Raw genomic sequence first — 27,345 nt, 5'->3', positions numbered from 1 at the left:
TATTTGTAGTTTATCTACAAAATAAATGTGCATGAAACCCTTTACCAAATTATTTGTAAAAAATAAAAATAAAAAAAATATTATTTTTTTGTTTTTCTACCCGGTTGTCACAATTTTGAAGTTTTCATGTCTGTCGGACCACTCGTGTGTATATTTGAAAATCAGTCGATTGCTCAAACATTTTTTTTACCTATCTACATCAAAAGCTTGCCTGGAAGAAATGGCTTAAAGCGATATAGACTTCCTTTGCACATTTTCTTTGTGCGTTGTAAGGAATGTAGCTAGTAAGCGCATATTAAATGTAATCTATAAATAAAATATAATCTACCGGAGTCGACACTTCTTGCACAAATGTACTAGGAGACAGGGTGGACAAAGAAGAAAAAAAATATTATATAGTCTTACCTCTTGAGCTTGCAGAGGAAATTTCACCCTTTGCGGTGTTCTGGAAGCCAGCAACGAGTGACACCTGTAAATTGAAATCATTTGTTACCATTTGAAAAGTTCACAAATAAATGGACAACACACAACGGCCCACATTAAGCACTAAGCTTGTATCGCGGGTCCGATGAACACAAACACAGAAACGGGAACAACACACTCAGAACCGCAGACTTTTGAATTTTGAATTTTTTTTTGTGCAATAAAGCTTAAATAAATAATAAAATTCTGATCAATAAATTCATAAAAAAGTTAAAATATACTAAATTAAAGTGTGTTTTGTCTCTTTCTGTCAATGGCAAATATAATAAAGTGTGATAGTGACAAAACATTTTTTAAGAATAATAATGGGTTAATTGGCTATTCTTCAACTAGTCAAATCAGATACTTTTTTGTAATGTCAAATATATTATAGAATTTTAAATTATAGAGCTTGTGTTACAGTAATGTATTGTGACGTCACGGATTTTGGAGTCAAAAAGCATTTGTAATATAAGTACTTGAATGAGATCGAAAAAAATTGTAAATTTCGTAATTAAAACTGATCAATTAAAGTGTCATTTAATTATCGTGTTCGATTATGTAAACACCTAAACCTAACGGAACACCTAAACAACACAACAGTCGAATTAAAGCCAAAAAGGACCATACCTTGTAATACACAAAGGTAACGCCCCATAGAGCGAGTAGTTCTGATTCCGCAGAGTCCAGCCGTTGATGACGTCGTAGAGTCTGAGCCAGGATAACGTTTCGCAGGCGATCAGTAAACGGGAATCCACGCGGGCTGATAAATAGTTCTCGAATATTCCGTCTATTAACCTGTAACGCGGTAACAAATATTTTTCACAATTAAATAGTACATAATAAAAATTTATTCTGTTAAGAAAGTGAAGACAGAGGTGAAGATTTTTAACTAAATACATACGTAACTACATTTTTTGCCATTTTTATACCCAATATAATGTTCAAGATTGATTGATAAACACCCATTGTTGCAGCCAATAGGAGATAGCGGTCTCATTTATTTCCTTCACTTTCTTTATAGACTATAAATACGATCTATGGCGGCGAAGGAAATCGAGAAATCCATTAGAAAGGGAGAAGCAACAATAGCATTCCTAAGGAGGACAAGGGGCAACTAAAATCACAGCAAAATCTTATTTTAACTTTAAGTTGTTTTTTACAATGTCCTGGGCTTCACGGCGTCATAGCACCGAATACAACAGGATATGTGAACACAAGATGAGACAGAGATTAGTGAGATAGGATAGCAAATGGAATCCGTTGTTCCGTCTTAGAATAGAATAGAAACTCCATATCCTCCCGCGGTTGTCGTAAGATGCGACTAAGGGACACATAGTCTAGGCAGCTGCATGGTATTAAACAATTGCATTCCCAATATAAATGGACAACACTCAACGGCCCACAATCAGCATAGATAACCTCACCTGTCATAATCCCCCGCAGCCTGTACTGTCTTGGTGATAACACTCGCGTCCTTATCATTAACTGTGAATATCGCTTGCAGCGCTTGTATTATGCTCTTGTTGCAGTCCTTAGTGCCTATGGAGGCGTTCATTACGTCTTCTATTTTTAGCTGAAAGAGCAAAATAGTTGGTGAAATTAATTAACAAGCACTAAGTTAATCTCAATCACTGAATTGGTAAAATACAATTGATTTATAATAACAGACTAGCTATCGCCCGCGGCTCTGTCCGCGGTAAAAAGTATCCTATAATATTCACCAGCTTTTCAACTATCTCCATACTAAAAACACACGCAACCGAAATTAAAATTTAATTTAACTAAATTGGGTATTTATAGGTAGCGTCATCAATGCATCATTGTGCTAGGAGAATTCCATGAAAATCATTTTAATGGACAACGCACAACGGCCCCAATTAAACACTAAGCTCGTACCGTGGGTCTGATGGACACAAACACTAACGAAAATAACAGAACACATCTAGAATCGCATATAAATATCAATGATTACAATTACAAATATTCGCTCGCGCAGGGAATCAAACTTGGAACCTACAGGTGTAACCACTACATACATCATCATTTGCCTTACCTTGTCCCATCATCTGGGGCCGGCGCAAAATGTCTGTTCCCTCCACAATTCTCTATCTTTTGCAATATTTGGACCCACCCCCAGCAACCTCATATCCTCCCTGACACAATCCACACATCTCTTCCTAGGCCGTCCTCGTCCTCTATATCTGTGTACCTTCCTATTTAAAGCTTTCCTCAGTAAATGATTCTCTTCTCTCCTCATCACGTGTCCGAACCAACAGAGTCTATTACCTCTTATTTTAGCATTACACTACATACAGAACGTAAATACCAATTATCACAATTATAATTATTTGTTCGCGCAGGGAATCAATAGGAATATTTATTTTATATTAGCTGTTTAAGTCCTACAGCTGGGCGAACCTCTAATACCCACTACATATCTATTCTATTTGTAACTTTAAAATAAATTTCGAGCCTACCTTCTAAATTCACAAAAAATTAACTGTACACTTCGCTGCCGGTAGCGGGTGTTGCCACTAGAGTAAACTTATATATTTTTTAATTGTTTATTTTATTTTTAGTAAAGTGTATGTATTGTAATGTATTATTTATGTGCTTTAGCATCCTTTACTAATTTACCTATGTTGTATTTTATTTTTCTTTATTTATTATGTTGGGTACGTGTATGTAGCTATAGTCAATGTTTATTATATAAGTAATATATCAATCGTAGTTATATACCTCCTTCTTCACTGTTAATATACACACACACCGTTCGCACACTGATTCAGGTCTCATCTGAAAATCAGTGTATCGCCCCTCTGGGTGAGACTGGGTGTACTGAGATGGGCCTTTTTGTATTGCTGCAACACAGTACACTTGCTCAATTGTGCTATGTGAATACTGTGTTTTATTTTGTGTATTATATATTAGAACTAGTGGGGGGAAAACGGTTATTACCTGGCTAAATGTCTGAACTGATCGTACGATGCGAAATTCCATTCCAATAAATATAAAAATTCTTGAAAACTTAACTAGTGGAAAAGCACGGTCGAGGCATTCAACATTGGGGAAAACGACTATACGTAGTCAATTTACGGCAGTTTTAGTTTCGATACACGTTAGAACAAGCGGAACAGCACACACATTACCTGAGCAGCACGGTCGGCGTGAACGAATCTAAGCAGCAGTAACGCGGCGCGCACATCGCCGCCGGCGCGCGCCGCCACCGCCGCGGCCGCGTGCGGCGCCGCCTGCAGCCCCTCGCGCGCGCTCACCGCGCTCAGTCGGCTGCTCAGTCTGCTCAGCGACACCCCGCCCATCTGCACCACGTGGGACACGGGCCTACCGACAACGACGACGGAGAGTTGTGTATCTTCACAAAAGTACACAAGATATGGAAAAATCGCTCTTAACTTAATTACAGTAAATTTATATCTATCCCCATATTTACACTCAGCCCACTGCCACTTCTCCTGCCGCTACCGGAAATATTTCCCTAAATACTTCTGCGGCAATAACGACGCGAGTGAGCTATAAAACTTAGACTTTGTACCGAACACCAAATTGTTAGGAATTACCTTGATTCTAAATTACAATGGGACGCTCATATTAATGGCATATCCAAAAAACTTAGTTCCGCATCAGACATCTAACGGACGTAGCATCTGCTAGATTAGTTTATTTCATAGCTTAATGTCTTATGGGATACTACTTTGGCGGGGTGCTATAACACTATTTTCATTTTACAAAAAAGAGCATTCCATGCTATATATGGTTGGAAAAGAAGGGATTCCCTTAAGAGTTTTTTTTAGTTATTAATATTTTAAATTTACCCTCTCAATACATATTTGACAACATTATGTATATCCAGAAAAATTTAAACTTATTCAAAAAAGTTAGTGATTACAATGATAGAGCCTTACGAAATAAATATAAATTGTTTGTCCCCGGGCATCGGTTGGCCAAAGTTAGAACGTCTTTTTTTTGGAACTGTATTCGCTTTTATAATAAATTGCCTAAATGGATTCTTAATATGCCGGATAACAAATTCTGTCTGTTTGTACACGCTAATCTTCGGAACTACTGGACGAATTTGAATGAATCTTTTTTTATTATATAGCGATTAAGCCTGGGCAACATATAGGGTATAAATTATTTTGAAAACTGGAACACCTGATGGAGAACAATGATGGTACAGCTAAACTATAGGAAATATTGAAATGACGCCTTAATAAAAGTTATTCAGCCTGATGAGCATTTTCTGTTGAGATATAAAAATCGAAGATCTGATGTAGACCTATGATGGTACAGCTAAACTATAGGGAATATAGAAATGACGACTTAACAAAAATTGTTCAGTCTGATGAGCATTTTCAGAAGAGATATAAAAATCGAAGATCTGGAACAGCTGATGTAGACCTATGATGATACAGCTAAACTATAGGAAACATAGAAATGACGCTCTAATAAAAGTTGTTCAGTCTGATGAGCTTTTTCCGTTGAGGTATAAAAATCGGAAGATCTGGAACACCTGAAGAAGTTAATAGTTCAGCTAACTATATAATCGGATTGAATAAGTATATTTTATACTTTTTCAGTCCGATTAGCATCTTCTGTATGTATACGTATCGTTACATTTGTCTGTACAAATCAATTTGTCTAATAAATTGACTCCTTACCAAAAATTGTTCGACCACTCGAACGAAGTCACAGGCATCAGCTAGTAATATATAAGTATTCATATATAATTACCTCAAAGGCCTCAAGGACGACGCATACAAATTGTTGCAGATAGCAATAACAGGCCTCCGCAGAGGCTGGCACTTCGCCTTCTTCTTACCGTCCGCAACTGTGGCAGTGCACCACTTCACTAACAGTTCTACTGATGGCAAAGGTGCACCGTCTATTTCATCTGAAAATAGAATAATAGACTCTAGCTGTTCCCGCGGCTACGCCCGCTCGGATATCTAACGTGAACATTTATTTTTCCGGGATGAAAGGTACCCTATGTCCTTCTCCGGACTTCAAATTACATTTATGCAAAATTTCATGAAGATTGGTTTAAGCAGATAAAGCGTGAAAAGGTAACAAACCTACTTTCGCATTTATAATATTAGTTAGGATGAGGTTAATTGCTCACTTTCTGTATTCATGTCGCTACTACTTTTGAACGGTTGAACCGATTTTGATCAAACATATCTAAGAACCACCGCATAAAAATTATCTAATAAAAAAACCGCATCTAAATCCGTTCTCCACTGATGAGCTAATGTGCCAAGTACACAGACAGACAGACACACTTAGCGGTCAAACTTATTTACTTACCACACTACACCCTTCTTTTTGTGTCGGGGCTTAAAAAGGATCAATCACAAACTGGAATGCTGAAATATGAAACACTTACCTAGAATGAGACAATTAGGTCGTCTGTCTTTATCTAACACAGATTGCATTAGTGTGGCGTTCTGTAACGCGGTGCGGAAAGCCTCTGTACTCCTCTCGTCCGACGCATTCAGTTCTACGGGCCTGTAGCCTGGTAGGATAATACAGTATCAAATTAATCAATTTAAATTAACAAAATGAATATTCATACACAATTCATTTGGATACGCGCGCAGAATATTTACGTCATTTTTACTTGATGTAGTGTTTTTTGTGCGAACATTTTAATCATCAGGAAAATATTTAATTTTTATTAAACTACAAACTTTTCTAATAAAAAAAAAGTGTAACCCTCCTTGGGAATGCTATTGTGGCTTTTCAGCTGCTGAGGCTATGTGTGCCTTAGGCAGTGCAGAGGTCCTATACTAGAGAGGAACCAATAGCTAAACTAAAATGACTATGTCCACACTCATGCAAGAAAGAAAGCTAACTAAAGATTTTACCCGCCATCTTGGCTAATAGATGTGCAAGCGTCGTCTTCCCGACCCCCGGCGGCCCGCACAATAGCGCCACCTTGTGGTGCGGGCGGCCATCTTCATCAATTTCCGATTCCGTCTCCTTCTTCCCCTTCCAATTGTTCGTCATTTGAAACTGACCGGTGCGTTTGACAAACGTGCTGCGTTGTTGAGGCTGTGTGTTTTTCACTTCTTTTTTGAACACTATCTGTGGAAAAGTATTGAACGCATTAAGGTACGCAGTATGAGGGGGGGGGGGGGGTGAACAAAAAGTAAAACTTGATTTCCTGGACTTGGCAAGTCACAGCAAAGAAACAAAGTGGGAGAACGCGAGGATGACATGGAGAAAGAAAAAAGAATTTGCAATAAAACATTTAAATAGGTGTTAAAATAAATAGTATATAGTTCTTGTGTGTTGGGTGATGAATCAGCAGTAATATTAGAAGCACTGAACATTTCTACTAAAATATAGTATTTTATCAGACTCAAAAGAGACTATTATAAAAATTTCATACATACCTTATCCCACAAATGTAACCAATGCAACAAAGCCCTATTAACCGGTTCTTCAGACAACAGATCCACATAAGACTTGGGCTTGTATTTCTCCACCCACAGGTTGTTGCCATTGATATCCATCTCAATGTCCGGCAGGAACTCTTGTGATAGTTGTGTTTGCTGCTTCTGTTCTTTCTCTTCTAGCTGGAATTGTTTTGTGAAATAATATTTCGTATTACTATTATAATAATGGCTATTTGTAATAATATTGAATGGCAGGACTTATATTTTTTAGTAATGATCAAAAAATATAGTCACAGAGTGTTTGTAAATCTGTATAAGTAAAATTGTCTTTTGAACTTACAAACTTTTGGGCCTCCTCCCAAGCCTTGGAATATGTGGTCCGTAGAGACATCTGCTCCGAGGCTACATTCAAGGATTTTTCCCAGGTGTCTTCTGACTCCAGCCTCACATAGAATCTGTCACCATCTGAATTTGTTACTGGCATAAATGCCCACCTGAAGATATAAACAATGCTCATTATAATTTATTTTTTATTGGTGTTATAATATTCATTAACTTAATGATTAGCTGTTTAAGTTATATATTATTCACAAGTTTATAAGTTCTATTAGTCACTTAATCCTAATTAGTGCTGGCATGTCCTCAAGGTTGGACTACCAAGGATACTAAACACCATGCAAATTCGAGAAGAAAAGTAGAAAAAGGAAGGGCTCTTGCGTAAAGAGATTGATAAATAAATAAATAAATAAATAAATGAGGACAAACCACACATATTGAGCTAGCCCCAAAGTAAATTCGAGACTTGTGTTATGGGATACTAACTCAACAATACTATATTTTATAACAAATACATATATAGATAAACATCCAAGACCCGGGCCAATCAGAAAAAGATCGTTTTCCATCATGACCCGACCAGGGATCGAAACCGGGACCTCTCGGTTCAGTGGCAAGAACTTTACCACTGCGCCACCGAGGTCGTCATATAAGAGATATAAGAGTTAAAACAATAAAATCACCTTGGAATATCCATAGATATATTATCCTTAGTATTGAACACTGGCTTGACATTACTCTGTGCTCTCAAAGGCTCCAACAGCATCTGCTTAAGCTTCCTACTCTCAATAATCCTGTTTATCAGTTCCATGTCATTCTCCTCCTCAGTCTTCTGCCTCTTACTAGGCAGCTCTGCCTCATCAAAGTTTATATCATCAATATCACCAAATAAATCATCAGCAGTTCTTTTGCTTGACACAGGTGTGAGGGAGATATCTTCTTCAGCTGGTAGGTTGGGAGTTAGTGGTAGACTTTCAACTGCATCTTGAACTGGTTTCGTTTTATTCTGTATGGGACTGGAGAAGTCCAGGCTCCGCTTTGCTGGAAGCTGCTTTTTCTTGATTACATTTGGCTCTGTAAACATTATTTATGTTCAATTATTTCTAAATAATTGTGTTATCGAGTATGAAATAGAACGAGTAAGTAGACTTACTGGTGTCAATTCCCGCATCTTTAAGACATTGAAGGCGGGAATACAAACTCTAACCTCAAAACTTACCTAAGTTTTCTTCAGATTCACGCATCAATTCAAATTCATCGGCATACATGAGCTCATACTCTTCATCAGGTTCAGGATAGTCACTCATTTTAGTAAGAATTATTCCGAATTATGAATATGAAAACAAAAAATCTAACCCTATCCGATGTTATATAGCTTCGTCCTAAAAGTTACTATATTACTTTTTTAAATCCACTATTAGTAAACTAAGTCCCAATTGCAATCGTAAAATAAACATATTGTAAGTGTATTTATAATGTATTATTATTTATAGTGTATTTATAATGTAAAAAAAACAGCCAAAATTAAAATAGAATAGAAAACAAACCAAACAAAAACCGGGAGATTAATTTCAAATTTCTATTGACGTGAATGACATTGACATTCATAACAGTGATCGCCAAAGTGACTTTTTTCTATTTTACATTTGGCATTCCTAAAGCTATTTTTTGCCAAAATTAAACTGTAGTGTAACATCACTGGAAATATGTGTGTGTGCAAGTATGTATTTATTAATGTGTTATCTGGGTATATGTTATGGACTAACCAAGAGATTAATCAGACGCTATAAAATATATTCGTGAAATTTTAATAATGCCCAAAATTGCTAGGTATTACTATTATGCTCGTCAACTGTTGGGTAGACTATGGAATGGAATATGTAAATTAAAAAAGTTTTTCTCACTATTATTTAACAACTACTTATTGAACTTAGTGACAGAAACAAATTGCTGCAATGCAAAACCGAGGCCGACTGCACATAGTCTTGTTGCACCTACTCCTAGAGTGTTATTCCTACCCGCGTAGGTGCAGAGGGGGAGGCAGCTGATGTGCAGAAGGATTAATACAAACATACATTACTAACGTCTACATGTTTTTTCCCTATATCGTGTAAAAAGAAAGAACGAGTGGACGCAATCTCGTGTTAGGTATACCTAACATACGTACAACCTACGTACACAACAGCACATCGTGCTTTAAGTTTCATGCTGAGTTTTCATGGTACCCTACCAGGCGGTATTAACACTTGTCTAAGCTACGCTTGCGCAATTTATTGTGCTGTAAAATAATATAAAGATACTGTAAAGATCGTTTACACATTTAGACCTGTAAGAAAAATGAAGTTTAGGCGGCTGAAGAGGCTTAAATAAATAAAACACACAAGTGTATGTATACGAAAGTTTTTTTAAATAATTGGGTATATTTATAATAGATTAATTATTAACAAACGTGAGTTACATGGATAATGTTAGAAGTGGTACTTGAATAGCAGGCCTACCATCAACTTTTACAGAACGATTCCAATGCAATTTAGTTCAAATTTAGGAACCTAAAATAAATCGCATTCATACTAAAAATTAAGTCGATGGTCGAATTTGAGATGCAGATCAGTTTAGGTCGTAAAATGGACCGCGTTAAGAGATAATGGTAAGCCCCCTGTATTACTTCGTTACACATTCACACAGAATATCAAAGTTTGCTATCATAATATTACCAGAGAATCCAGAGATCATTGGGACCGCTTACACTTAACTATTATTAATTGGAATGTATGGCTACGTTGAATGTTACGAAATAAATCTAAAAGGTACAATACAGTGATTTAATATAATTATATACATAATATCAAATGAAGGCTATCATTTTTCGCTCACTAGTTGGCGCCACTGGTCGAGTGAGATCCTGGTTCCATGGATGTCTCTTAAAATAAACAGTGTCATTCAGGACAAACATTCCAAATTCCCTTGGACTAGACTTGGCTTGACACCAACGCCCCTAGTGGCGAATTCAATCGCGTTAGCCCTCATTTATAGACTTGAAAGTCTTTCATGATTATTTTCGACCGACCATTTTCCAAGTACAGCATGTACTCATTAAGCTAAATTACATTCTATGCAATGTTTAAGTGATACAGACACAGGGATTTATTATGGATTGGTAAATGAGCTCCAACAAAAAATACACCACTGTTTTTGCCCATATTCATCCCAAATACAACCCAGTATCTTTACATTAATCATAATATAAAGATGTGAGACTATTGTTATTGCCTTATTGTTTAAATACAATAAATACTTAGTACAGATACAACGATTGAAAAAAATAACAAAACATGTAATCACGAACACAAATCTAATTCAATAAACATCACAGACAACTACTTGACTTAACCTTCGTGACTTGGAACATTTTACTGAGATTCTTTAATGGTAATACTTAGTCTATTTAACTCATGGAATTAGTAGCGTGCAAAGTACGTACTAAATCCATGATTTAACCATCCGCATATGACACACTTGACTAAACAGCTTATCTATGGCACTCGGTACATTGCATAAATATATAGAAGTAACCATAGATTTAGAAAGAGCCCCACGCGCGGGTCCGGAAGTAATATTTTTTTTTTTATTGAATACTTCACTTCATTCAACACAGAAAGAGCGGCAAAATTGTAAATTTCACCAAAGCATTTCATCATGTGGCATTACGTAATGTAATAAATAAAGAACGTACCTAAGAAATATAATTAAATAGCAAATTCTTTTACTAGATATTGTAGTTATAATGTCTAAAGACAAGTTATATTATGATTATAACTTGATTTGAATTTGATACAGAAAAAAAAAATAGTTCTTCGTACACGTCGTTTTTTTACAATTATGAGACTCAAATCATGAGTAGTATGCATAAAAGGTGGTTATAATTAGTTGGTAGCTACATAAATGTAAGTACATTACAATAATGTAGATGACTTCTGATTAGCAATTTACTAGATTATCATTAAAATATGAGGTACACACATACGCGTAGTTATATGTAGTTTAATTACACGAATTCATTTAATTTATATGTACTTAATTAATTCAGGCAGTTCTATTGAGAATTGACAATTATTTATAAGCCTTTGCATACCATGTAATTTTGTGAAAATGTATATAATTTTTACATTTTTTAAAATACAAAGTTTAGGTTTCTATGTACCACATATTTAAATAATGCAAAGTTAGAACGCTCCAAGGCTTTTTGACCTTCCACAGACCGAGTGCCTACAATTCATTCTCTAAACTATGCTATAGACTTAGTGTATCAATTATTATAACTGTACAAAACGCTTATTTCATCCGCAAAATTTGACCTATTTTTTAATATAATTTCATTGCCTCAAGTCGTCCTGCTCTCAGCCTAAATATACGTACACTTCATTGAAGGGTTCACCAGAGAGTATTTTCTTCTTTTTTTATTGCATCCTCCCGCCTGCCAGTTTCTTCTAAATCATGGTACAATAAAACGTACGTAATCTGAACATTTATGAATAAATTCCCATGGCATAGATGTATCACACCTAGAAAGGGTAAAATTTTCTAAGTATTTTTTCCAAGAACAATTTTTGGTGTGCACTAGGGTAACAATTATTCACGCACATCCAGCCTAGGAAGGAAATTTTTGAGATTTCTGTTTTGACTCCTTTTGTCTAGATCTTTATAAAACATCGTTTTTGTACCATGGATAATATCACCTAACTATGGCATACGATCATTTCACTACTGAAACTCTTACTTACTAACTAACCGCTTTCTATTGGACTAAATACTGCTGCAATGGCAGCTCAAGAAAGAAACTCCAGACTATTACTTATCTACTTAAGTGCATCATCAACAAATTTAACGTGGTAGGTGAGTGCTTACCACGGCGTAAATGTTGCACTCTCCAGCCCAATGGCCATAGAAGATTTCCATTTAGCATCGATACCTTAATCTGATTATAGAGCATTTCAAATATAAATACATTACTGTTATGTATTTCGCGCTGTTCGCCATTTATGTGGTGCGCTCTTGTCATAATATTTATCGATATCCTAGCAAAAGATTGGACATTGATGCTAAAAGGATCGAGTCGTTCGCGACATATGCTAGGTTCCTAGCTCGTCTGCGGCGAGAGGTAGCGAGTTACGTCCTAAGCCTCATTCGAAACCAACAATTCGAAACTTTTATTTTTTAATTTACGTTTGACGCTACGTAAACAAGTTTTATTGTGACAACGTCTGAACTAATTTACCAATTTATCACTTTCTATCTAACAATATTGAAGTTGCCCAGGCGTTTGTTCGCCAAAATGGCGAACATTCGTTCTCGTCTCGCCTTTTACTGCTTTACTTCAAGTCTTGGTCAATCCTTCTAATATTCAAGTGATAAAACCGTAGTGTTGAGCAAATAACGTGTTCATCTTGAAATCGATCGTATTTTTTTACCATCACTCAAATCCTACTTATTCGTGCTATCAAAATTTCTCCAACAATTAAGTTAAACTCTAACTCCATAAATTTAATTACCAATCCGACTTGCCTTAAATCACATCAATATCTTAACTATGACGCACATTCTAACAATCCCCAAAGACAACACCCTTTATATCTTACCGTGACAGAGCAACACACCATAGATCTATGAAAATATTCAACTATTCTCCATAATGGTCGTAAATATCTCAAACGTGCTCGAAAGATTGGACGATTAGATAGAGGACGATTGACCAAGACCTTCGGTAGTCCAGAGCTAGCATCAGACGCGACTGGGGCGGTCCGTCAGCGCCAGCCTCAAGACTGCCACCTCTGTGTGTCAGGCGGCCGTAAGGGCGTGTGGAGGGGCAGGCGCGGGGTGCGTCGGCGCGGGGGGAGGGCTCTCCACCGCCCCGCACGCTTTTAACTCCGTGAACACTTCCGTGAAGAAACCAGGCTCCGAATTAATCCTGAGCATGTTGAAGGAAAGTCGATCGACGATCAACAGACATCGGTCCCAGAATTTGTCCTTAGAGTCCTCAACGAGGAAGGGTTTGAGGGGGTAAGAGATTTCGTTGCCCATGTAGGAGTAGGAGAGGTAGAGACAGGTGAGCACGACGGCCTGCAGGTCCTGCGGTCTCGCGATGCGCTCGCCGTCCACTAGCTCCCGCACTAACATGTACACGAACACCACGTTGGCCGGGTTTATAAACGCCACATCCTGGAATTAAAGATAGTTACGTATTAGTCTTAATTTTTGTATTCATATATTTAATAATAATTTTTGTATATTAGATCACAGACATGTATAATAGACAAAACAAAGTTTTGTGCCTTTCTGTCAATGTCAAATATTATAAAGTACGACAATGGCAAAACATACTTTAACTTAAAGTATACCTCAGCTTTTTTGTGAATAATGTGGTTTAATCTTCATTAAAGGCTTTCTTTATAAGCTTTAATAGTCCGCCATTTTGCATGTACAAAAGTAATCATACATGAGCCCATCAAATTAGCATATTATGTTATGTTTATGTTTGTGATAGTCAAACAAAACGGTTACGAGATCGTAAAGCTTTTGGTATACATTTCCATCTGGGAAACGAGCTTTTATCATTATAACAATCTCGTAATGTTTCTTTACTTATTGCACAGACGAATATAAAGGTTATCTTTGTTTTGAATCATAATTACGGACTTTTATTTAGTATCGTAGCAAGTGCTACGAAAGAAGCAGAAGTCGTAGTAGCAATCGTCTACGCCGTAGACTTGCTACGAAGATCCATCCCCATAGACCATAAATTATATTAAATGCGCGTGTATTTAGTTATTTCGTGTGGGAAGTTTAAACCTATTTGAAATTTCTCGCAAATGGGCTAATGGGTTTATCGGGGTTAAAATACGCATTAATAACGAAAGTAGGGTTTTTCATAGTCCATACTTCCATTCTATACATATTTATTAATATTATAATTTATGTTACAAAGAGAAGATAATTGTATTTTTGTATTATTTTTTTGTTTATTTTTTAAGAAAAAACTCAAAAACTAACTTTACCGATTTCGATGAAATTTGGCACAGAAATACATGACACGCTCAGGAGTAACAAAGGCTATGTTTTTTATTATGGTTTTACCCGAGCAAAGACGGGACGGGCCGATAGTATTCAATAAAATATCTATTTCGGCATGTAAAAAATAAAATTATATAGTTTATCAAATTTTTGTATCACGAGATAATGTCTATATGTTATAGATATTTGTCATCATACACTATCATGAAAAAATATCAACACAATAAAATCTAACAAGCTTGGCATAAGAAACGTAATTGCCAAGGTAAATATAGAAACAAATTTCGTCATAGAAACCGTCTTATATCGTCTTATGCCGGGGTTTGCGTCGTATCGATTTAATATATAAATAGCTCTTCCTAATTACGGAAGTTTTACGTAAAGTTATTACAGAATGTACAACAGTCATTACTAGATATTGTTGATAGAATTCGAGGAACATATCTATTTATAAAAAAATATTCTGGAAAGTTTGTGAAAACAGAGTAAATATTACCAACAGGAAAGTAACCGATCGTTCTGTTGTGTGTGTTTTCATTGTATCATTTTTGACAAATCAATCTAATTTGATACACAAATATATTTATCTTTTTTGTATTAATCGAATACGAATATTAACTCGTTCGAAGCATTTAAGAACTAATTCTACCCTTCCTCATGTTATCTGTCTGTTGACTAACTGAAATTTCCCAGACATTGATCAAACTTTTGTACAGATGATCTACTTTCAGAAATGGCCTCACGATTCACGAGAGTAAATAAAATCCATTCTAACTAAAACACGAGAGAACAAGACATAAAACTTTGGCGAACTTTTGAACGTTTGGCGAGGCAAACCTCGATGGAATACTTTTAGCTCCTTCCTGGGCAAACCACTACAATCAAATAATGTTATGACAACCTCGGTGGCGCAGTGGTAAGGTTCTTGCCACTAAACCAAGAGGTCCCAGGTTCGATCCCCGGTCGGGTCATGATGGAAAATGATCTTTTTCTGATTGGCCCGGGTCTTGGATGTTTATCTATATATGTATTTATTAAAAAATATAGTATCGTTGAGTTAGTATCCCATAATACAACTCTCTCGAACTTTGGGGCTAGCTCAATCTGTGTGATTTGTCCCAAAATATTTATTTATTTATTTATGCCCATGCCGAACCGACGAAAGTCACTCGTGATACTGTCTCTTTACGTTGTGGGACTTCACAGTTTGCTAGATAGAGAAAGGGATTCGTTGTTGTTCATGAAGCCAAGTAACACAAACCTAAAATATTTAAAATAAGTATATTTTAACGGGAAATGCTTTCTCATTTAGCAAATGTTTTCCTGTAATCTTACCACGCCATGTTGTATTATTACTCTCTCTGTCTCATCTCGCATGTTACTTCATTCAGGGCTGTGAAGGCCGGTGTGAAAAATTATAAAAAATATTCTATTGACCGCCATAAAAGTTAATGAAAGAGTATGAACATACATGAATATCTCTTTGCGGCATGAAAGTTTGCTTCTGTTATTCGCGAATTTGAGATCAACAAAAAAGTAAACTCGGTTGTTCCAGAAAAACTCAATGTACTATGGTCATGGAATTAGTAAGTACTCCAGTTGTACGAAGCACTTATCCATGACTATCGTACATCTTTAACGTTTAGATATAATATCTTATAACTAAACGTCAGTGGCACGCAGGTTAAAGTTAACGTCAAAGTTGACTGATGCAATATGCCCTAAAATCTTATTATTACATTAGTTTATCTTTTTTAACTCTCATTCAAAGAGCATGCATTGTGTTATTATTTTATTTTCTATTATGATGTACCGCCATTTGCGAATATGCTAATATAAACAATTCATAATTCCATTATATTCACCGGTTAAATTAAATATACCACCCATTGTATATTTAATTTAACCGGTGAATATTTAAGAGAATTATTAATATAAGTACTTATTTTACGTAGTTTTAGAAACATTATTTTGTAATTATTAGTGCGCTTGCTCATTCATAAATATAATTCTTCCAGATTTATTAAATAACAATACAGTTTAAATAAAATACAACCAGCACTATAAGTGCAAAATACCAAAGCTTTCAATATGACATCCGGATTAGTGCGAATTCACCCGGCTTCTGTTGCACGACAATCCCTGCACCCTTTATGTTGACTACGAGGGTTATCATACCCTGCCCGGGGCTGAGAGTGTTTCGGCTTTTTGTTTCCTACTTTTTATACTTTCTGCTTTTCTTATCAACGTATTTAAAAGCTTCGTAGAATAAAATTTAACACTAATCATTTGGAAAGAAAAATAAAAGCTAAATTAGAATGTTCCTAAGTTTGAATGCCGATTTTGATGAAATTTTGTTTGTACATAGTTCTAGACCCGAGTTCAAACATAGGGTATTTTTAGATTACTGTCCATAGAAATGGAGGTGAAAGGCGGAGCTACGGGAAACAGTGAATAAAAAATAAGTAAATAAATAAATAAAGGACAAATCACACAGATTGAGTTAGCCTCAAAGTAAGTTTGAAACTTGTGTTATGGGATACTAACTCAACGATACTATATTTTATAACAAATACATATATAGATAAAATCCAAGACCCGGGCCAATCAGAAAAAGATCATTTTCCGTCATGACCCGACCGGGGATCGAACCCGGGACCTCTCGGTTCAGAGGCAAGCACTTTACTACTGCGCCACCGAGGTCGTCAAGTAACTAAAACATATTGCGCGAAATGCCCTAAACCCTAGCATGCGACGAGCTATCTTCCGTCTCGCTCTAAACAAAAACCCCCAATTCACAGCGAGTCTTGAAGGCAGGTATTGATTTCCCCGGTTGACGTGCGTTATGTTGTACCTACTACAGTAATGGCCTACGGGTACGTGTGGACCAACAGCCCGAAATGGACATTTTCGAAGTTACAACCATGTTTTTAAAATAACCTTCGACCTTTTTAAAGAGTTTATTGTTTTGACTATAGGAATATATATTAAAAGTGTGCTAATCTCCGAAAAAAACGAAGTGCTTTATTTTAGTTCGAAAGAGAAGACACAGATTTGAAAGATAAAAAATACCCGGTATACGAACGTATCTATAGCCTCTGAAAATATCCTGATATTTTCATTTAATCACATTGATCTACATTATCAAAAAAATATAGTCATTTTCTCTATCCCGAACCCCATTATGCCTATAACTAACTATTAATAGCTAGATGGCAGCAGTCGTCAATCTATGTATTCTTCAGGCGACTTTAAACTACCTGTTTGACGAAACAAAATAAAATAAACAAATTTTATTTACAACACAGGCTTTAAAGAAGTCCAATAAATGTGTATGAATTGGAGAAATATTTCTGGGAGCATGCCTACGACGAAACAAAAACACGTCACACGTTCTCTCTTTTTTACAAGATGCGTACTCGAAATGGGAAAATGAGACAGCATGTGGACGTTAGTAATGCTACGTGTTTGTATTTATCGTGGTAGGCCTTTAGTTTCGGTCGGGCGTTTTCCCTACGGCCATGTATATTGAATGAAGCTCCAATCTACCGTGTGACCGCGCTGAAATATTGCTTTTGAAATATTCGTTGGTGAAACGTTGGTTGTTCAAATTTATATTTGTGAATCCGATGACTTGTGAGTGGGGAGAGGTTGGTATATTGTGACATGTGTGTCAATTGTGGATTGTGTCTTTATTTTTAGATTCTATTTAATTTCACGGAACAACCACTTGAGGAGAGGAGTGAAAATGATTTGCCAAGTGTGAGTGATGTGATGTGACTTTCGAGTTTTACGGATTCGCAAAGCAGTTTGTAGCTTTAAGAAACATTATATAATGAATTTAATATTTGTCGTTAAAAAGTGTTGCCTGTGAAGATCTACCTTCTGCATTTATGCTTTGACTTTGAGACTTATGTTTATTTTCTAACTATATGTTTCATTTTAGCTCTTTCAGCAAAACACTTTTAACTTATTATAACAAGTATTTCATACTAGGTATTGAGGACAAAAGCAAAAATAGGACGAGAACAGAAAACATTTCCAAGAACGTCACGTCACATTATCACACCCCAACGCTTCGTAGCGTGATGGCGCGGCGTAGCACTCTCGTAGCATGATTTTACGACGGCTACGACGAGTTCGTAGCAAATAGCGAAGAAGTTCATACATAATTTATTTACATTTGTATCTCCTTGAAATTTTAAGATCTAAATTAATGTTTTATAAAGACTACAGGGACGCGTGACATTTAAGAAGACAGGGGCGAGTGAAAGAAATTGGGGCCGGGTTTTGATTTTAGCAAAAAAAATATTTAATTACAATAATATCCGATTTCTGTGTCGTGTGTGTGTAGGTTTGTTAGACCACTACTTTCTTCAAGCGAAGGAAACCATCGTAACTAGTTGATGAGTTATGGAAAGGCAATGGAAAACCACTTTATTAATATTAACCAGGAAGTCGTGTGTGTAATAAATAATTATAAAAGTTAATGGCCACGACCTTTATCTATAGCCATAAGAAATACTATTATAAGAAGAATAATATTAGTTATATTCCCTACACAACCTACAGTTTTCTTCGAAGCCATACCAATATTGTTCAACATCACGCATTACAGTGAACTGTGCGGTTCAGTTCAGGGCCGACTGTCACGCAACAAATATGGCGGAAAAAGTATGCAGCCTAATTAAAAATTTATGTTCCAACGGCAGTGACCTTTACCTCACGAATTATATTTATAAACTAGCCTTTAGCCGAGGTTTCCTCCGTAAAATTATTTTTACGGAGAGAAAGGTATCCTATGCCCTTCTCCGTATTTCAAACTACATGTACGCAAAATTTCAAAAAGATTAGTTGAGCAGATCAAGCGTCGAGAAAAAACATACAACTGACTTCTCATAAAGGCAAAGTAGAGCTGACTATGGTCTTCGAGGCTTTAAATCTTGGAGAAGCAAACGAAAGAATACTTAGATAATAAAGAAAATCTCATAAAATAAAAGTCGAAGCATATTGTAAAATTACTTAGGCTTTTACAAGTACGTTCTCATATCAAATTTTAATTTTATTAACATTACCTTGTACCAAGGTACATTTTGGTTAAAACAGACCACCTCAACGAAAATCCAGGACAACGCTAAGCCAGTAACTCTTCCATACACACATAAGCGTAAGAATTTGCAACTAATTTATTACTTAGTTGAAAATTAATATTAATTACTTTTACGTGAGCCAATTACAGCTTATTTTCATTGAGCAGTTAAAATTATTAGCAGAAAAGCGAGTTCTAAATAAACTTTCTCATTAATGAGTAAGGGTTTTCACGTGAACCTTTTTCTCACGATGAAGTCTATAAACCATTATTACGTTTGTTCAGCGGGGCATTGGGGTGGTTTTCAGAGCGTTAGCACGGCTGCGGCCGCGCTGTCATTAGAATTTTGAAAATTTTAACAAAGACAAGAATTAGTTTTATTACCTATCTTACTTTAAATTTATTAATCCGTACTGTTTTAATGGCTATTGTATATATTGTGTAATGGTTGATTTTGGAAATTATTCCCATGGAATTAATAAGTAGGTACATCGTACAACCATGATTATTCCTTGCTCAAGAAAATTGACGGATCGATGACAGCTCGGCCGCAGTGGTCGAAACGCTCTGAGAACCACCCATTGAGCGTTACGCATGAAACGCGAACCAATCACTACTCCCAATATTTTCCAGTTCCTATCCATACGTCCAGCGGAAACCCATACCCATAACTCATATATTTTTTTTTTATTAAAGGGTTTGTGCCCAACTTTTTGGGAAGACTTTCTACGCAACACAACGGATTTCGATGACCAACGAAGATTTGTCACATTGTTACGGTTTTTCCTTTTACCCAACATGGATATATTAGTCTAAAGTAAAATCACAGCGAAATCTCCGAAATTCAAAGGTACATTTTTACACGGTCCCTTGCCTTCGGGGCGTCACATCCCGAAAATAGAACCATGCGCAGGGACACCACAACCACCACCATACGCAGGGATGAAATTGAGGGAGAAGGGAATAAGTATAGGACGATTTTCAAGTGAAATGATTTTGTCTTTGTACCTAAAAACAAAATCTGGTAATAAACTTCATTCATTCATATAAGCATTGGACTCTCGCCAAAGATATTCAATTCATTATCATAATTCTTTCTTATTTTGACCTTGCAACGCACAAGAGTTTGCTGGGTCAATATCAAAATTTCGAAACTAGGTAGGTACCTGTCAGCCTCTGACATGGCTTTAATTTGGAAGGCTCACTGACTAACGTATACGTTAGTAAGGTATACCTTACGAACCGGTGCAAATGCGCCTGTCAAACAATTTGTTTATCTACCGTGTCTCGATTCTGCGCGATCGACGGGTTAATGATAGAAAACAAACTTTTTATTAGGTCACTTTATTACACCAAAAACGAGATACAATTTTATTTTTTAGGTAAGTATTTTATTTTCAAAAATATTTAGTATGCAACACAGGTGAACATTGAATTTATAATTAAATAAAAAATGTGTCGTTGCAAGTCCGTTAACTACATTATAAAAATTAACTTCTTTTGGAGTCCGTGAAAGGGTTGAATAATTTGAAAAATTATGAAATTTCTAACATAAAAATAATCTCAGTGTGAATCACAGGAAAATTTGCAAGAACAAAATATTCGTCATAATAATGTAATTTCCGACACTCCCTGTACATTTTGGTCCCGTTGTCCGCGATAAAGACAGGTTATAAAAATCCACAAAGCATCCGCTAGGGTGGGGAAATCGATAATCCCTTTTGACTTTTGTGTAATGAACATATCGACATTGTGGCTGTTCATAATTCCTTTGACTGGGTGGACTGGAAGTTCATAATCTTATTTGATTAAGTTATAATGCGGTGGGAAATTTGGAATGACTTCAGAGAAGATTTTTGCCGCGAAAACGAAGCCGCGGGTAACAGCGGATTTGATTAAATTCAGTTAGTAATATTTACAAAAATAGAGAAGTCATCACATGGAATACTACAAATAGGAAATATACTAAATATCATTTTCGTGAGGTCAATGGATGGAAGTTATTAACTATTCGTATAAAACTGTATTTAATTATCTGTTTCTGTATGCACAATAATTAGGTAGTTACATATATTTACTATTTATGTCCGTATGCGTAATGCGGAAAATATGAAACAAACAAATGTCTGCAAACTAAAATAATATTCCAACAAAATAGACGTGCTAATTATATTAATTAACATCAATTTCAACCATTGTGTTGTGTTCAAAATGATGTATGTACCTAAACCAAACTGTCTCGCATCTCCGCATGTTCTCGGTTGGATTCTGGATTGTCAGCAAAAACATTTTTTTTAAGATTCGGCTGTAATTTTACAACTGGCCGCCTCCTGATGTCAACCCTCCTTATGAATGCTGTTGTCGCCTACCAGCTGTGAAGGCTATGTGTCCCTTAATTGCTTCATACGACATCCACGAGAGGATATGGAGTGGTTCTATTCTAGGGCGGAACCACACCCCACACCTAACTGTACCTACAGATAAATCTCTCATACTAACGTGTTCCATGTTGCATCTGCGGCTGTGACATTGTTAAATTTTGAAGATTTACTGAGATTTTACAATCATCACATCGATCAGCTATCTGGAGTCATGACTGTATATTTCTTTAGTCGCCTCTTACGACGTCCAGGGGAGGATATGGAGTATTCCTATTCTATTTTGGACACACCTTTAGAGACAATAGACAGATAGACCAGATAATCGTTGGCAACCTCAACCCTACAAACAATTTTCTGCCGGAATTAGCTTTCTAAATGAAAAATGGAACATATAGGTACATATTGGATGGCTCATGGTCGCTGCAAGTGTGTCATGGACTTCGTTATCTAATAAATTGCAAATATGCAGTTGATGCTTGCGCTTTAAATTAAATATGTTTAGCTAAATGTTTCACAATTTTCAAATGGATGCCAAAACAAATTCAACGTCATTTAAATGATGGAAATCCGTGTATTTAGTAAGACTAAGAATATACATTTATATATATATATATATCTCGTTCCAGAAAACAAAGAAAGAAAACAGTCAAAAGGAAACTCAAATGGTGCAATATCGTAGGCGTCATCACGAAAACAAAATACTTGTCTGCTAGCGACGTTTACTAACAGATGTCGCTACTGGTGCTAGCATGCGTATGGCGGATGTGTATGTTTACCTGCCATCCCTGCAACAGCAACGAGCGATCTACCGTCCGCAGCCACATGACCGCGTCTCCCGCTTGGAAGTCCCGCAGTCTGTGACACCGCGAGTGGAGGAACATGCCCAAGCACTTCAACAGCTCTGATGTCGACGCTTGGATCACCGTCTTCCGAGGAGCTACTACTGGCCCTACGACAGATGTGGGCAGCTTCTCCGTGTAACACACGTTGTTGTTGAGAGCGTTCGCTCGCGCGACGTCCGCGGAGGGCACGAGCGGCGCGGGCAGCGGCGCGGGCCGCGCGTACACACCTTGCACGCTCACATTTTTGTTCCTGTCCAACGGTGCATTGTCCGTCAGCGGCGCACGGAACGTCGCCACACTTTTGCTCTTGCATTCTAATTTCTTTTTGTTGTTGTTTGCCGTCGAAAACCGCTTCCACGACAGCGCGTTGATGAACAACGAGTGCTTTTTCAGGTTCTTCTCCAAGGCGGTCTTCTCGGAGATGATTTTGGCGGCGTCGTCGAGGGTCGCTCGGCGCTCGTCCCTGGGTATGTCTCGGTTTTCGCGGTTCTTGGCGTTGTTGAGGCGCTCGTAGGAGTAGGCGAGCGCGGCGCGGTCGACGGGCGGCGCGGCGACGGGCACACGCCGCTCGCGCGGGCTGAAGCTCAGCACGGTGCCCATGAGGCCCGCGCGCGTGCAGCCGCTAGGTCCCCGCATGCATGACGGCGGCGGGCGGCGGCGGCGGCGGCGGCGGCCCGTGTGGGCTCGATAGCCCCGCGCCGGCGCCCTGCGGCCTATCGACCGCGGCGCGCGCACCCAGCTGACCCGCCCTCCCCGGTAAACAAACCCCGGACTCTTACCCGCAAATCATCCCCCCACTTTAATAGCAATTAGGCGAGTTGTCTTGTGGTCGCTATTATCGATAATTTTGGATGAGAGTTGTTTACTGAATCTGTAGGCTTCCGAGATAATGGTGTTATAAGTTGCAGATCTTATATAATAATGCGGCGGCCGCCCACGCTCGGCTTGGTCCGAAAGCGGAGACTCCAATTATTGTCGGCAGTACCCGGGCGATTCCCCGCAAAGTTTCCGCATCAAGTAGGTTGATTCCCGCCGACCTGACCTGAATACAATTTTCATTAAAAATCGCACGCTTTAACGACAGCTTCCGTGTTACAGAAATAAAGCATTCTATTAAGTAATGAATTAATTACGACGTTGTACTTTCCTTAATCCCGTTGCGGGGCACTAAAGGAATATTCAATTCACGGTGTACGGGAAAACCACGCGATTTATCAATGAATGATGAAGTTGATAAATATAATTATCCCCTACCTATAAAGCTACTAGGTGAGAGTTAATCGATATGAAAGTACATAAAATGATGCAACCTAGTAATCAGCAAAGAAATAATTATAATTTGAATAACTATAGCCCAAATGTCCAGGTTATCTTATATACGTATTGTCGCAATTTTCACTTAGGTATACTTAGATATCTTAATTCATCAATCAGCTATTACTACTACTGCTGGCGAAAAACCTCCCCCAATTTCTTCGCATTGTCTTTGGGTTTCTCTTGCCATTCCTTATCGAATTCTTTATTGTAATTATTTATCCGTTTTAGTCATATTATTCTTGTTACAACGACTAAATTATTCCGGAGACAAACTTTATTTATGTTAAACCAGTGGTCCGACCCAGCTTCGCTCGGGTAATATCATAATAAATCACACCTGGAATCATATTTCATATTTGTTTATTTCGCTTTACATACACTCACTATCTATTGGAAAAAATCGTATTTAAAAATTCATTCAAAAGCTCATACAGACAGAATAAACACGACAGGAGGACTTCTTTTAATTGTATGTAAAGTTGTTATGCTGACCAAAGAAGAAAAACTTTTAAATCAAGATACAGCCTACGCCAATGGCGTTCATTGGAGCAATCCGTCTCTTCAATTCAACTTCGATTTGACTTTTAAATTGAATTTCTGAACAGCGCTCTCCGTTTCATGATACACCTACGAAAACAACGAAATTTTCCCAGAATTTCGCACGAGCGCTCACAAAAATGGAATTAATTACTACAATGCCTTCAGATTTCATTCCACTTGAGAATGAATGAACTCTAACCTAAAAGTGAATGTGGAGGCTCCAATTATTCTTGGCAATATCCGGGCGATTCTGTAATAAAATCTATATACCTTACTTTATATTGTGTGTTATGCGAAATCGCAAGACCTAAAGTCAACTCCACTGAAATCAGAAATGATTTTTTAAGTATTTATTCATTGGAAACCATGGAATTAGTAGGTACTCCGAGTATCTACTAATTCCACGTTTAAAACTAATCCTTTCAACTTAAAGGAAGTACGAGATTGTGTATTTTTTCTGTGGGATCGAAGCAATTCTACCTAAGGCGTATACAATACAATACAAAAATTATTTATTGCACATATTAATTAGTATACATAAGTACAAAATGTATAATCACACATAGCATGACATTATGGTATAGATACATTGTGCAAAATACGGCCTTATCGCTGTAAGCAATTTCTTCCAGGCAACCTTTTGGGAAATTGCTAGACGAGGAAATACAGTAATACGGGTCGGATTAAACTGACAATTGTAAAATAAAATCATAAACCTACATAAATGTTAATACTATAAACTTATATACACACATGACATAAATATATACTTATATTGCACATAAAATTGAGAAGATATAGAGACTGCAGGAGAGAATGGAAATACAGAAACAACTAATCAAAGAGATAAATATTATGTCTTGACCTGAGATTTAAAGCTACTCATTTGAGTAGCTTTAAAACTATTATATACTATATTACCAGGCAGACTCGTTATCATAGAATTCAGTGACACGTTGACACGCGTCGTTTAGGTATTCGTTCTTATGCGTCGTGAATTAGCAGCAAGCAACATGTTACACCTGTAACAAAGACCTTGAAACTGAAAACTAAGCTCATAAGTAGCAATTTCCCCGACGTGCCAGCTTCGTAAATAATGAAGTGAGGCCGTGTTCGAGCAAGTTTCGATCCACGTAGGTTCTACTCATTGTTATTTTTCCTTTCTGATGGTCTATGGTTTTAAAACTAAACTAAAAGTCTATGGTTTACACATTCATTCACAACCACGGATATACACTGTTGTGTATTGCTATGTATTGTTATACATTCATAACAATGTTGCCTTCTCCATATATTTAGAAGGGCGCAGCGCGCGGGTCTTCACTGTCTGTATTGTTTACCTGATTGCTTCCACTTAATTCTAGCAGAAGGAAAAATACAATAACTCTGGCTTGATGTCGCCAAGGAGAATTTGAATGCTAATAGTCTGATAACTAATGATGACGAAATCCGTAAGAACTTGAGAAGAAAGGACTGGCATTCCTTAGCAAGGAACCAGGACATCCCTCAGATAAGAGAGAGAGCCTGATTTGTTCACTCTTTCATCCACGAAGATCATGTACAAGCCCCGTGGATTCAAAGATTGACCGTGGGTAGCGAGGCCGGTATAATGTACTTAGTAGAAGCCCTATACAACATGTCACGTTTTAAGCTGATATTTGCTTGCCTGATGAGGGCCGCGAGACTATTTGCTAATTAGATGGTTACAAGTTAGCTATATTATTGATGAATATTTTGACAAATTTTATCTCGTTTTTATAAATAAACTTGACCTGGCTTCGCACCGTTCTTTAAAAAAATTACATCACAATTGGTCCAAGCCGAATTTATTCATTACAAAAAGAATACAAATCTTATCTCTTTATAATTTCAGTATAGGTATGGATAGTAAGGATGTAAGAAATCAAAATCAAATCATTTATTCAGAAATTAGGCCTTCATAGGCACTTTTTCACGTCATATTCTAAATTAAATGATGTTTACCAAAGCTACAAACTACTAGCATTTCGGAACGACCACTGCTGAGAAGAAATACCGAAAGAAACTCATTCAAACAGCAGTGTTGGTCCCTATTATGCCAGAAGGGCTTACCATTTTTTAAATATAAATTTATGTATAATTTTTTATCAGTAATATAACAATGTAAGTACACAATAAAGTACATGGTCAAAAGGTATACTGAAACATATTTTAGATTATGATCAAGTGCTGATGAGATATAGATATAGAGGATACGAACCTGGGACATTTTGATCCACAGGCGGGCTTCTCGACCATTACACCACCCCCGCTTCGCATGCTAGGCCTGGTTAAATGCGCAAACCCTCCAACAAATTGTACCTACTTACACGACATTTACCTACAGCAGAAATATTTTTTATTACTCCCTCGAGGACCCCTGATGATGCCGGCCCTGGGCACTGGCTCCGTGATCCGTGTGCTTCGGGAAGCAGGATTGTTCTCCAATATCACACCAGTAAACCATAGGATTCTTGTCCTCTCTCTTCATCTGAGCGTATTCCGGGTTGTCAGCTGTCGAGCGTTGGAGCCCAGGGTCCACTTTCCTACTTTTTCGTCTCCACTTCACATTCTTGTTCTATTAACGTCATACACGAAATCATCAGAAATATCAAACACGATTAGTTCCAGACAGATTAAAACGTCGAAGGGCGAGGGTGAATAATAGGGCGTCGCAATCTCTTCCACAGAGCACGCAATATTGTTCTCTGTTCTCAGGTATCAGGGTTGAATTTAGATTATGTGATTTTTGACGTGATAGAATGCAAAACAACACGCAGAGTTCAATGAACCCGTACATGTTGAAGATTTTGCAATGTAAATTACATTCATAAGAGTCTATAAGAAATCAATTCCTGTATGTTTTTATT

The 27,345-nt window shown here is 37.1% G+C and overlaps 2 protein-coding genes across 2 annotated transcripts in view; both read right to left on the bottom strand.

Moving 5' to 3' along the window:
• Positions 1 to 8,785, bottom strand: part of cutlet — a 42,535-nt gene extending 33,750 nt beyond the window's left edge. The window contains exons 1-11 of the mRNA XM_053754836.1: positions 8,440 to 8,785; positions 7,904 to 8,294; positions 7,225 to 7,378; positions 6,882 to 7,064; positions 6,351 to 6,570; positions 5,870 to 5,998; positions 5,218 to 5,377; positions 3,615 to 3,807; positions 1,890 to 2,038; positions 1,093 to 1,260; positions 406 to 469 (exon numbers count right to left, since the gene is read on the bottom strand). Of these exons, the coding sequence (XP_053610811.1) occupies positions 406 to 469; positions 1,093 to 1,260; positions 1,890 to 2,038; positions 3,615 to 3,807; positions 5,218 to 5,377; positions 5,870 to 5,998; positions 6,351 to 6,570; positions 6,882 to 7,064; positions 7,225 to 7,378; positions 7,904 to 8,294; positions 8,440 to 8,527 (1,899 nt within the window). The 5' untranslated portion in view covers positions 8,528 to 8,785. The remainder of the gene's footprint in view (positions 1 to 405; positions 470 to 1,092; positions 1,261 to 1,889; positions 2,039 to 3,614; positions 3,808 to 5,217; positions 5,378 to 5,869; positions 5,999 to 6,350; positions 6,571 to 6,881; positions 7,065 to 7,224; positions 7,379 to 7,903; positions 8,295 to 8,439) is intronic.
• Positions 8,786 to 9,604: 819 nt separating this feature from the next.
• Cdk5alpha (Cdk5 activator-like protein) lies at positions 9,605 to 23,355 on the bottom strand. Its single transcript, XM_053754886.2, has 2 exons — positions 22,535 to 23,355; positions 9,605 to 13,436 (listed from the first exon to the last, which is right to left on the bottom strand). Exons 1-2 carry the CDS (start codon positions 23,234 to 23,236, stop codon positions 13,056 to 13,058), a joined length of 1,083 nt encoding a protein of 360 aa, XP_053610861.1. The 5' UTR covers positions 23,237 to 23,355; the 3' UTR covers positions 9,605 to 13,055.
• Between the last annotated feature and the right edge of the window lie 3,990 nt (positions 23,356 to 27,345).

This window comes from Plodia interpunctella, chromosome 14 (genome assembly GCF_027563975.2).
Source record: "Plodia interpunctella isolate USDA-ARS_2022_Savannah chromosome 14, ilPloInte3.2, whole genome shotgun sequence".
Taxonomy (NCBI): Eukaryota; Metazoa; Arthropoda; class Insecta; order Lepidoptera; family Pyralidae; genus Plodia; species Plodia interpunctella.
Note: the sequence above shows the minus strand (reverse complement) of the source record. Positions and strands in the feature narration are given on the sequence as shown.